The sequence below is a fragment of the Netta rufina genome, assembly GCF_964035555.1.
Source record: "Netta rufina genome assembly, chromosome: 2".
Classification (NCBI taxonomy): domain Eukaryota; kingdom Metazoa; phylum Chordata; class Aves; order Anseriformes; family Anatidae; genus Netta; species Netta rufina.
The window spans coordinates 49,180,816-49,194,439 of NC_140124.1; the positions used below are offsets into that span (position 1 = coordinate 49,180,816).

Here is a 13,624-nt window from a genome sequence, read left to right on the forward strand (position 1 = left end):
GATGGTGAATCATTGAAGCTGAATTACTGAAATGAATTCTTGTGAAGTAAAACAAAAGATCTATTAATCAATGTTTAGCAGCACTGAAGCGCTCTACTACTTAGTACACACCTAATAATTAAAGTAGCTTGATGTATATATTGAACGCATATAGAAATGTTGCTTACCTCACCATAAACATCAACTACCAGGCAAGTGATCTCTCCTAACCTCTGGGAGTAACTTTGAGAGGCATCCCTGCCGAAGGGGAGATCACTGCTGCAGCCCACTGCTATGCAGGAGAGCACAATGGGCTGTAGTGGCTGCAAATATTCATAGCGTAAAGTTGTTGACTTGTAGTCAAAATTCTTCCTTTTACTGTCACAGGCAGTTTTTTCTCTTTCATATTCGTAGTTTCTCAACTATACTGGCTCTGCATAGGAGTTCAGGTCTTTGACTGTACGATTTTACACTTGCATCCAATTAGGCCTGTTTACTAGCAATGCCTGAGCCAGAGTGCCACCAGCATGAGATGGAGGGAGTGCAACCATCACAGGACTGTAACCGTCACAGTGGTTTGACTTACAAAACAACCAGAGCTAAGTCAGTCATGCAAGTGGATAAATTAACTCTGTTGTGAGTGGTAGCAACACTCAACCTAATAAGCAAGCTGGTCTGAAGCCTTTTTGGAGACTTGAAATGAGCAGAAGGCTAGATTCTGGTGGCTATATTTGGCTCTATAAATTATATTGAGGGGCTGTGTCAGCTTCAGCTCTAATTATCATGTCACCTCCTTGACTGATCAGGTGTGAATATTTTCTTGACAAAATCAAGATGGAATCACGCATAATTTACATTCCTAGTACACTGTGATACTGACAGGGGTTCTAAGACATTAAAAGTTGCTGTCAAAAGAGTAAGTATAGAGGAAGGGCAGCCACCCAGAACAGGTAGATGCCAATAAGGATCATCTCTGTCACTACCAAGTCTCAAGGCCCACATTGAGGACGTAGAACAGCTGGGGTCTCCCAGGGAGAAGAGCGCAAGCAAAAGTGATTAAGTTATAGGAAATACTTTTGCTTTTCCACTCATGGCTGAGACTACTCTGATACCCTTTTTAAGTTTTTATGTGAAATTCCATGACCGTGGTAACTTAGAATTGTGCTTTTATTGCTAACAGTATTGGATTCAGCTAACTCACACTAATATTGTATGATACATGTTAACAGTGTGCATCAGTATCTATTAAAAAAATTGAGCAGCGAAATGTGATGCTCTTATTATCAACACTAATACACAGACGTGTATGTATTTGCATTTCATCTTTCTTGCCTCTGTCACAAACATAAGGCATTACTTTTATTTTAAGTAACACAAGTCAGTGGAATAACACAGATTTCTAAATGCCATACTCCAAGGATAACACATCTCAACTTACCTTGTTAAGAATTCTCTCTCAGGAAGGTTGTCTTTGAAAAAAGATGACAAGGTAAACATTAGCTTGATGTGTTCTGCCATCTATTTTGGGGACCTAACTTGCTCAGATAATAGAAAAAATAACCACACAGCTGTTACTTAGAAAACTGAACTTTACGAAAGCAGTAACCAGATGGAACTGGGAGCACTGAGCACAGTACTTACCTTGCAAATCTATAAATAGTGGTATGAGGCAAAACAAGCAGTGCATTTATAAGGGCAGAAAAAAAAAGTTTTTTTTTTAAACTAAAATTGTTGATACCAGTATGTTCTGGAACAATTCTGTTCTTAACATACGGTCTCCACTGGCTTTATTTTTTCTATATATGATCTCTGGGTAATTTTGTTGCACATTAACTCATTTCGTTACTCGAATTGCATGAAAACCATTAAAAGTTTGTATAGGTCTGTAAAATGAAAGGCAGTCTTGTAACAGAACTGTCTTTCTCTCAGTGCTTTTATTCTGCTTTAAGTCACTTATGTACAGGAAAAGGAGGCAATATGCTATGCAGAGGTCTCACTGTACAGAGGAAAGAGCTTGGAAAGCATACGTGAAAGACTCCCAGACAGCTGTATCAACACATTTGAGTTCTGGCCTAATGCAACTATTACTTGCTTGAAAACATCACATCCGTATCCCTTCTCTCACTGCACTTTCTTGGAGGTTATCAGCAATGGTATGAGAGCCACTGTTTTTTCCGCTACATTGCTCAGTTTAGGACCTGTGCTCTTTTTTTTTCTTTTTAAGCAGATCTATCTGTTACAACTAAAGGCTGCAAAATGTTCACCTATAATCTTAAAAGCATTACAAAGCCCATTAATTTTCTCACCTTTTCATGCCTTTTGTATCTGTAGTTGAAGTCTCATACAGAGCAAGAACAACCATTTGAAAATAATTTAGTACAACAGATTTAAACCATACAAAGACCATGGGCCTGCATAATCCTGATCTTTGTACTCTTTATTTCTATTCTGGACTTGTTTTGAGTTCACAGCTATGGTTGTCTTTTCAATCCCTGCAAGTACAGTGATTTGTCTGGTGGCACCCAAGGAGCAACTCACTGTATGTTACTGAGGTTAAAAAATCCCAAACAAAAAACTAGACAGTGACCTGATTTGGAAGACTTTCATACTCCCTTTACGGACTGAGAGAAGCCAGTAGAGAACTATGCCCTGAGAGTTCAGAGGTAAAGTAATTGTTACAGAATACCCAAAATAAGTAGTCACGTTTCAAAGCTCACTAAAAGAAGAAGAAAAAGTATTATTTTTGGTTACTGTCAATTTTGAAGTAGTGCTTCACAAGGGATGCAGGTATACTTTTTGCTTAGGAAAATTAATTCTCTCCAATTAAGTAGGGCTTTAAAAAAAGAAAAAGAAAAAAAAAAAAGGGCACTTTTGGGGTAGATTTTTTCTTAGATAATTGAAGGCAAGTTGCTAAACCTGCAGTTCAGAACGAGAATTACTGATTAATTAGCTGACTGCTGTCATCCTTTAAGCTTATGCTTAATGCTGCTCTTTAGAAAGACCATTACCTGAGTTTAGTGTTTGACAGAAACACTTAAAATGAGTATGTATATGTGATACTGAAATCTAGTGGAACATACATGGAGTGGAGGTGAAACTATTGTGGAAAACATGTCGCTCTTTCCCTCTTTTTGTGTGTAAGTATTGAAATCTCACCATAGGTTTTTGGCACAAAATATATATTAAATTAAAGTTTAGAAATTCTTAAGGTTTTCAGTAAGGAAGAACAAATATAAGTGTCCAAAGTCTGCCCCGTAACAGTAAAAGTCTCTTTCTTCCTGCTGTTCTTATTGGTTTGTCAGCGTGCTTCTGCTCAGCCCAAATGTTTCTGCTTTAAGGTCATTCTTTATCTCCACTCTTTGAGCTGCTGGCTGTGATTTTCTCAAAACTGCAGGAACCTAGGCAAGATACAAAATAGCCTTTAGTCACAGGAGAAGCTGCTTTATATATAGGAGAAGGAAATCAAGATTTAGAGAGGTCCGAATCCTACTTGTTCTCTTATGTTCAAGGACAGTCTCTGGCTCCTCCCTCCTATCCCTTTCAGTACATTTCTCCAAGCCAGAGTCAGTATGTCTTAGTCTTGAGCAACACTTGAGAATAATCAGTCAATTGTAGCCATAGTCAACAATTAACAAACTACTTCCATCTGCCTCTTAACAAGCAAGAGAGTGGAGGGAAAAAGGGGAGTTTATCTTGGTCTCTCTTTCTTTGGTCACTTGTAGGAACTTAACTTTTGAATCCACTGATACTTCTCTGTTATAATTATTCAGAACATAAGCAGACAATACACTCCTGTATGTTTTGGTAGCAAAAGGTAGTGAACATGGAAAATGACTCATACAAAATTTTGCTAATCTGAAAACTGCCTCCTTAGAAATTTTCATACAGCTTGGTGACATGGCTCTACAATGCCATCAGCATCAGTGGCAAAGAAGATGGCTATTGCAAACTTCTGATTGGGAGTCAGGACATCGCAACCATGGCACCATTCTTCAGAGAGATGCTGCAGCTAGTACCTGTCCTCATCTTCCTTTCATTTTCATCTTCTCTTTTATGAGAGGGACCACAGATACAGAGTTAGTATGCACATGGAAGGAGGAGGACAGCATCCCTTACGTCCCTCACCACAAAGGGACTTCTGCAGGAGCTCAGAGAGCAAATTAGGGCTGCTTCTACCATTAGTCTCAGCTTCCCTTGGGCTGCTAGGTGAAAGTGAATATGACATCTCTCAGAGAGCCTGCAGCTTCACTTTAGCAACAGCACACAGTATCTTACTGCTCAAATACATCTTTGCCAGAGTTGGGCTTCCTGCCTCCTTCAGTCCAGCTAGGGAGAACCTTCTCCTTCGTCAAGTCAAGAAACACTGACTTAGCTTAACTCCCTGCAAGCTCTATGACGCACCCCTCTACAACTGTTTATTTGCTGCTTTAGAGATGAATTGTACATACAGAGTATGAAGCAGAAATCCTAGCCAGCCATACGTACATGAGGAGGTAGTGAAGGTTCTAGGTGCCGCCCAAGGAAGGAAAGCAAGCGCCGCCATATCAGGCCACTTCCCAGAAACATAATCCCAGTCACCAGCCAAAATATTCTCGGGTCCTAAAAACAGAACATCCCCATTAGTTAGGCAACTCTCACTTCAGGGATTTATCCAAACATCATCTGTCACTCCCCACCAGTTTTCTTGTCCTTTATGGCAGGGAAGTGGTAAACCCTCCACTATCAACAGACAAACCCTACCAGGGAAAAGGACTGTTTTATAGCAAAACGTTTTATTTAGGAATCACCTTAATGTATTCTGTTACTGTCCCATGCAGTTTTCCATCCTTCACCAGGAGTTCGGAAATTCAAGCCTTCTATTTAAAGGACTTCTATTTAATAGACTTTAAAGGAAGAGGTCTTTCTGTGTGTTTATTTATTTAGTCATTTTAAGACAGCACGTCCAATTATGAATACTACCCTTGATATAGGAATAACCATGTCATCAACAGTAGAGTATCTCCTCTGGTGTGTAGGGAACACCCTCTGGCTGCTTGCCAGATAGCTTTATATTTGGAAGACAAAGCTTGTTTTTTCAGAAGCACTGATGATTATTAAAGAAACACGAACATTGTTGTACAGGTAGTCCTTTTTCAACTATACTGTTGTCTTCTCATTTCTTTCCCTTGGACATTACATAGACAAAAAAAGCCTCTTATACTGTGCAATTAGCCATGAAGTAATTTGCTCTCAAAAAGGTGACACATAGGGCCCCACACTACATTATCTTGCTTCACACATTAATGCAAGTCTGGAATGGAGTTGTACTGAACGTAAAATGCACTATAAGAGTGCCCATGTTTTATGTCACTGATAAAAGCAGCACTCATTCCTTACCTCTTCAAGAGATGACTCCAGGTTCATACCAAATGCAACTCCTATGAGTCCAAAGAGAGAGAGAGAGAAAGTCCCCATAGTCAGCTGCAAGTTCAGTCTCATCATCACATTACGGTGGCTAAAGAAGGGAGAAACATCTGTAAGGGGAACCCAAAAATTGTTCTGCTGCATAAATTCTCAAATTCCATCCGGTATGCATTAAAACCAAACAATTAAATAGAGGAAGTCATGACAGAATTAGTAAGCACACGAAACAACAGTATAAAAGAGACTTGCTTTGAAATTGCTGCATGAGTATACATTTAAGGCAGTAGGTTCTGCATAATCATCAGCTGACAGGGGTTACTCACTTTTTAGAGGTATATGCACATACTAACAGTTAAATTCCACGGAAATTTCTCTCTCTCACTACTAATTTACTGAAAGTTATGTCAATAGTCACAGCCAACAAAAACTTACTGTTATCTTGCAAATGAATATACTTACAAAGCAAAGTCAGTAAAGACTGAAGACTATAAACTTAAGCCTGTTTTGTAGAATTCTGTATTTCTGGGAAGAGCTGAATAATTTCTGTGGCTTCCTGATACAGCATTCACCAATTGCTTATACAGATAATTCCTCAGTAAAGAGCAGAAAGAATATTAAATATTCACCTCAAAGGCAAGGTGGCATGTGCTTGCAAATGCAAGCTACAATTACTTTTCAGTTAAAAAGACAACTTGTGGTGAAAACTGCAGCACACATAAATAAAATACTTGCTCCAAAATTCTTTGTTTTTGAATCATGGCATAGGGTGATAATGCAACTTGTACTGAACAGCTGAGAAGCCTAGCCAGACTCTTATTTAAATAAACACTTTTACTAAATTAAAATTATACTCAGAAAAGTTTGCTCTTATTTTGGCCCTAAATTTGCAGACATTTTCTTTAGTGAGTAGTTCCCCAAAAGGATCTCAGAGTGGCTTAGTTTCACCTGCTGGTGAAAACCATTACCTAGGCTACAGAGGTTTTTACATATTACTAATTAGGGTGTTTTGTTGCTTTGCTTTATCTGGTTCAGTGATAAAAAAGTGCAATGCAGCTTCTTCTGCTGTGACTGCAAGTCCATTCAAACCCTCATGAAAATGGAAATCCCCAGCCTTCCTTTATTGGCAGTGATTTGAGAAAGAACAGGCAGCATTAGATTCTGCTCAGCTTTTGACACTACAACAGACAGCATAGCTTACCTGTCCAGGTTGATAAAGATTATGCTTTCCGAGTCATCAATCAATACCCTGAGTTCACGAGCTTCGTTTGCAAGATCTTCTGCTTGTCGGTAATAGTTCTCCAGCAGCAGTTCCATTTCTTCTGCATGGTCAATCCCAGATGTGCTCTCCTCACTGCGTGCAACAATTTGTATTTTTTTGGTTATATACATGTTGTATTAACATGCATTGCTGATGCGTTAAAGACAAGGCACATAGAAGAGTTGCAGCTGACAGCCAATAGAGTACTGACACTAAATCTCAAAATCCAATCTTTTAAGTTACAAAGGAGTCCTCCATCAATACCGATGGCATAAAATAAAAGGCATATATTTTTAAATTAGCTGATCAGTACAGGCAGTCAGTTATTTTGAGTTAGCATTTGATGTGCTCAAGGCATGCATAGCAACACGAATTCTACTTTTTCAGCTATTAAAACATTATCAAGTAAGTGCTGACATTTGGGGAAAGATAAAACTTAATTTTTTGGTGCCCTCAAGTGGTGGAAGTTGATAATGGCGCAGTCAAAAACCACAAGAATAAAACAGAACCAAAAGTCAACACATACATAATCACATGGTTAGGGATGTGTCTTAGGCATATATTAAAAAAGTTTAGTTGTAAGGTGCTTCAGCTATACACAGTAATTACTGCAAAACTTTTTGGGAGCATGAAGCTGCTTAAGAGTGAGTGTCAAGTGGAAGATGCTGCTCTCCTAAGTAAAGTATGTCTGAGACTTCCATCTCACTGCATTGTCCCAAATGCTGGATCACCAGCCTTCTCTAGAACAGATAGGTAATTTTTTAGGGGTGTGCCGGATTCTTCATTATGTAGACAAAAGGTACCCAAGATCCAGGAGAACACTGAAACTAGCAGCAAAGCCAGGATGATTCTTCAACCATTTTACTTTTGTGGTATGATCTCAATTTCTCTAGACAGACTGAACTTTCGACAGAATCTCCTTGGGGCATTGCTGACTGTTAATGGAACCTCTCTGAAATGGTTTCTCATGGAAGTTAGTGCTGTATCTTAAGAATCAACCCACTTAAGGTCCCCAGGGACATTTAACAGTGATCCTAGTTTCTCTCTTACGGGGCCGAAACTGAGTTAGCCAGCCTGATTTCAAAGCCCTTCAAACCTAGAGGTTTTTACTTCATTCAGAGGAGCAGGGTTGGGGATTTGAAAACTTTGAACACTATCTATTGTATTACAGATTCAGCTCCTATTTGGATAGGATCAAATAGGATCAAGATCCTATTTGATAAGTATCTTTATATTGGCTCTTCAGTAGGTACTAAAAGGGAAACAACAGGCATAAAAGCTTAAAAACACCTGCCATCTGATTTGTTTTCATTAATTGGCCTCCATCTGTCTCCTGAGTCTTTGATTCTCTGCTGTTCCTTCACACAAAGATAGAATGCCTGCCTCATCTTTTCTTTCTGGTCTCAGCTCACCATTCCTGCATCAATGTGCCTCCTATCTGGGTTCTTCCAGATAGGCTTCTTGAATTCATCACTTGTATCCTGGGGTCAAGAGAAATGCCCACACTGCCAGCCTGTCTGCAAACACGCTGCCATGGCTAGCATTTGCCAGTATGCCTCATGCATGGACTGCCTCACAACATCCTGTTGTATGGCTCCAGCAGTCTTCACAACCTCCCATCACCTCTTGCACCTTTGTGCAATGGTGGCAGCTTGAAGAGGTGACTCCAGGCTTGTCCTGATGTGAGAATTCAAGAGCCCTCCCAATACTGCTCCAGTAGATGCACTAGAAATGCAAACTGCATCCCAATTACGGAGTACAGAGTTTATATCGTACATTTAGACTAAACTCTGCAGGGCAAGAAACTTATTTCCTGACTTCAAACACACTACTGTGTGAACAGTATTAATATACCCACACATAATGTGGCTAGGCATAAGTATTATGCCTCACAAAGGACCTAAAAGGTATTTTTTGTTCTCTGCTTAAAAAGAGAACACATTTGTATGCCCAAGATCTAAACACGGCTCATCCTAAAGCACTAGGATATGACATACATTATATTTTTGCTTTTTAGTTTTTGTTTAAAGTGACCAGTGCTTCTAATGATGTGTGTGATCCTTCATCAGGACTATTTCTTTGTGTATGTTTTTACTTAAATGCCACTCTTACAGGTGCACTTACATTGCCCCAAAGCTTCCTTCCTACGACTTCTGCTGGTGAGCAAAAAGCTGGAAACAAGGCATTCAGATCACTTCTGACAAAAGGAAGTGTGGTGTCTGACTCATTCAAGACAAATTTTAAAAACTGCTGCTTTGTTTTGTTGGTGAAACTGAAGAAAATTCTCCCAGGAAGCGTTAATTTGTACTGGAATTTACTGCATTTGCTTTTTTTCCTGCTGCCATCCTGCTCCCACCCCAATGCATACTAGATGAACTGGTCTACTACGCCAAGAACTATTTGTAACTGTATACATGACTAGTGCTACTGAACCTCCTCTCCAGAACGGTGGATACAACCATTTGTGAAGTGACTAACATCGGGGCTTTAAAAATTTTAAGTCTTTTTCATTCTGCTTTTTAGAGGGGAACATCCAGATTAGTGTTCAAGTTCTCCTTAAATAAAACACGCTTTTAAAAAAGTATATGGTTTCATAATATACATACAATACTTGTGGATCAGTCCATTTAGATAGACAGAGCTCTTCTATCAATTCTTCTTCATCTAGAATCTCCAGAATTGTTTCTTTGAAAACTTTAAGATCTGTTTCCAGTTCTGACAAGCTGAAGAAAGAACAGGCAAGAAGTCAAGTAATCCCACTGGCACCAACGCATAAAGGTAATCTTTAGATGATTTTGCCAGCACCCTTGCCAGACTGACTGCCAGGGAAGAGTTCTTTGAAGGGTTCTGAGAGGTGCTTTAAATAAAACTCTCTAGAGGCCACACATTCAGCAGTGGTGGTAATATATCCATGAACTAGCAAGCAATGCACAAACACTGAAAGGGATTCAGCTGTGTTTTCTGGATATATTTACAAGAAACTCAGAAAAAAAGTAAGCACTCATGCAGGGAGTGCATTTTTGCACTGTCTTGTAAGACAGGATAATACATGAAGTAAACTTAAAGGACAGAACCAATGGCTAACCTTTTTTGATATTATAAGGAACGTTTTGTTCTATCAGATCTTAATTTTATCTCTTAGATGTTATTTTGTTCTATTAAGTGCTATTTAAGAAACCTGACTGTATTTCTGACAAATCACGACAGATTTTCTGTTTTTTTTCCCATATCACTAGGTATTTCACACACTGATTTTAACATTCATCAATAAGATACACAACCCAGCATGACAGTAATCTATGAAATTCATAGCAGATACCATTTTTCTAACTTTTCATTGCGTATAATTTTCTATGGTCATCTTGTAGTCTCTTCACAGCTTACTCTTTATTTACCTCTTGCCATTTTGAAGGAGAATGTGTAGTTTACTCCTATCCACAGACAAAAGCTTGGGGTCCACTAGAGCTTCCAGTGTCTCAAGGATCTGAGGCTGCAAAGTGTTAAGTCTCCCCTGCAGTTTGCTGATCTAGATAACAACATGATCCTTCATAAGAATTAAAGCAATACCTTTAGAATGGCCAGGGCAACTGGTTCCTGTCTCCAAACACAGAATTCATAGTAACAGGCAGTTAACACAGTTTCCTTTCAAGTACCCTGAAATATGGTGCCACTTACAGACAGATAAAGCCAGTGTGAAATACAGTATTTTATAATAGTGATTTGAACTGAACTGAAAATCATTCATAATCACACTAACAAGAGACAAAATATTATTTATTTAGAAATGTCATATCACCATTAGCTAGCATAGATTAGCTGTAACTCATTATCTGACTCCTACCCAAGAGCCAAAAAAAACTCAGTGCTTCTGCACATCATTCTATTTCAGTCTTTAGAAAGGTAGGATAATTTGGTATTGTATCTCCAAATGATGGTGAAGCCACCACATCCTTATGTAAGTTGTTGCAATAATGAATTTTCCAATTAGCGTTTTTTTTGGGGAGGGGATGAAAACACACACAAACACACAAAAACTTAAAAATTAAACCAACGAAACCCCAAACCAAAAAAGAGCTTCTATAATAAGCGTGGAATACATATCAAATATGTATGTATACATATTAACATAAGAATAAAATCATACTATATTTTCTATGAAGCAACAACTTTGAACATACATAAAAACAACATAAAAGCCAGACAGCTCACCCGGTACTGCAGGATTGCTTCTATGGCTCGGAATTCAAAGGGCAGGGAATATGTAACTAGCTGACCTTCTCCTGAGAGCTGAGATGCTAGTTCATTGAAGAGCCAGTGTTCCAGATTTAAATTACGATAATCTAGTATCAGAAGAAACTCTGGTGTTATGACAGCCTTCAAGAACTGAAAGAGACAGCATACATGTGGTAGTCCGAAATAAAACCTCTGAAGATTTCTGTCTGTTCCTGACTATGTAGTACATTAAGTAATTTAGGCATTGATAAAAGCCACTCTTCAAATGTCTTTTCAGGCACAAAAACTCTGGAGTATTCAGAGGTAGCCCTGTGATAATGGGGGTAAGGTCAAGAAGTGGCTCCTGGTCATTTTTTAGTCTTTACTTCTATGATCAAGTTCATACTGTTTCTCCTGTGCCCAACTAGCAAAATGCTCATTAATAAGTATTTCTCGTAAACCCATTCCTCTGATTGCTAGCCACAGCTTCAAAGACACATTTATTGTTAGGTTACATGTCATAGAAAGTTGCTATTAAAGTTTATAGGGAAACCATTACCTCCATTCGCATGATGATCCTGTTGTTCCTAGTTGCAATGCTCATGAGGTGTTGAAATCTTAGATCTCGAGCTTGAAGACCCAATTCCTGGTACAATTCTGTTTTCTTTTTTTCTATCATAAAAATATTATTAGATGAAGACATCTAGGGGACAAGCATGTATGTCCTGAAATTACATTTTAGTCTTTTACTCAGTCTCACAAAACAAAAAGAGCTATACTGTCTTTAAAACTGTTTTCCTCGCATTCATTCCTCAATTCATTCCTTATTTGTTATGAAGTTTAAAAGTTTGTATCTTGAGCAGAAAGAGAAAAATTCTAGATGGAAGTGAAGAAGTTGGCCATGGTAATTAATTTAATGTCAGAAGCCAAGTGGCTGATTTGAGCAAGTACACATAACTCTACAGGAGGGTAAATAGCAGGGTGGGAAAATGATATTAATTAAAATTATACAAATACTGTAATGATGAAGATGCTATGAAGGCCTACAGAAGGCAGCAAAACAGAGGAGACATTGCAACATGGCAAATTAATAAGCACAGTGAAGTAGACTTAAAACAATCTTCTACCCCATGTAGATACTCAACTGGGCTTTTCTGTATTGGACAAGAGAAAAAAAAAAAAGGAAAATACAATGGAAACTCACCAAAAAAGGTAGTATTCCCCTCTTTGTCGAGCTTCATCTAGAAAAGTGAAAAAAATATATTTTTTTTTCCCCACATGATTACTATTAAATAAGCACAAACCATCTGAAATTGCTTGCACTTGCCCAGGGGTCAAATGGAAAATATATGATGAGGAAATAGTAATTTTTTATACCCTCTCTTCACTGTTCATCCAAACTATGAAAAAGTTTGCCCCAAACTGCCATATATTTCACTGTGTTTGTCCATACACCGACCAAAACTAGTGTCATCTGCACGATGATGTTCCCACGTAATCCTTGGAAAGGAGGTGATTTCCAGAGGATCAGATGTGTTTTGGCACAAAAGGGTACCCTACATTCTGGATTACCCATTTTGCCATTTCCTCTGGTGTTGTCAGAAAAAAATATATGTAAAATTTTAAAAGAGTAACACAAGTGGGGTAGTTAGGCCCTGTGTCCATGCCAAGTATTATTAGAACAGCATTCAGATGGTAACTAGCATCCTTCTTTTCTTAGCATTTGCCATCCTGATTAATTGTAACGCTTATCTCCTGGCAAAATTAATTCACTGGAAAAACTGCAAGGTCTGGTTTAATCAAAGTTTGCCCTTTTGCTTATAAACCACGCAGTTTAATTCCGTATCGCTGGCTTAAGAAATAACCTTCCGTGAACAAAACACACCTCGGCATGCACTCCAGTGGAGCTGCAACACGAATTGCATGCCCACACGCGCCCAGCTGCATGCACTGTGCTTGTCATTGCCAACAGGAGGCCTTGCATCCCCTTGTGGCATTGACACAGTCAAACAAGCAGCCTGCAAACAGCCTCCAGGCTCATTTGAGAAGGGTTATGTGGACAATCTGTCCCTAGGTCCTACATACATGTATGTTTAGGAGTTGCTGTTGCTGTGACCCAGGAATAACAACTGCGGGAGCCACTAGCAAGCCTGCAGCAAGAAAACTTCCGTCACATGCTTTAACTTAGAAAAACACCTTGATGAAACCCCTGCTCCACAGCCGGCCCTTAAGTCTTGAACTGACAACTCAGAGCCAGAAACACCCCCCGGGGAGGTAGGGGGGGAACCGCAGGGAAGCCGCCCCTGACGGACCCGTCACCCCGCACAAGCCTGCGCGGCGCTTACCACGGCGAAGACGGGCGACACGCTGGCCAGGGTGGCTTGGGAAGCCTCGGCGGCGGGGTGCTGGTAGAACGTACCTGGGAGAGAAGGAGGAGGAGGAGGCCGGTCACCCACACGGGTGTCACGGACCCGGGTGTCGCCCTCCCCTGCCCCCTTCCCCCGCCCGCCCGCCCGCCCGCCCCGCCGCTCACCGGCCCCCCGCAGGCGGCGGTCGCAGGGCGGCAGCCGCAGGGCCGCGGGCCGGGCCAGCGCCGGGAGCAGCCCCCGGGGGCCCCGCGGGCGGGTCCCGCCGCCCGGCCAGCCCCGGGGGCCGCAGCTGCAGCTCCAGCCCCGCACGGCCCCGCGGCGGCGGCACAGCGCCACGGGCAGCAGCGCGCTGCGGAGCATGGGCACGGCGCGGCCCCGAGGAGCCCGGCCCGGCACGGCCCGG

At 40.4% G+C, this 13,624-nt stretch overlaps 1 protein-coding gene across 1 annotated transcript; it reads right to left on the minus strand.

Moving 5' to 3' along the window:
• Positions 1–1,264: 1,264 nt before the first annotated feature.
• Positions 1,265–13,624, minus strand: MRS2 (magnesium transporter MRS2). Its single transcript, XM_084281521.1, has 11 exons — positions 13,386–13,624; positions 13,198–13,271; positions 12,057–12,093; positions 11,412–11,524; positions 10,850–11,023; positions 10,036–10,166; positions 9,247–9,363; positions 6,581–6,733; positions 5,356–5,473; positions 4,465–4,578; positions 1,265–3,377 (listed from the first exon to the last, which is right to left on the minus strand). Exons 1-11 carry the CDS (start codon positions 13,579–13,581, stop codon positions 3,267–3,269), a joined length of 1,338 nt encoding a protein of 445 aa, XP_084137647.1. The 5' UTR covers positions 13,582–13,624; the 3' UTR covers positions 1,265–3,266.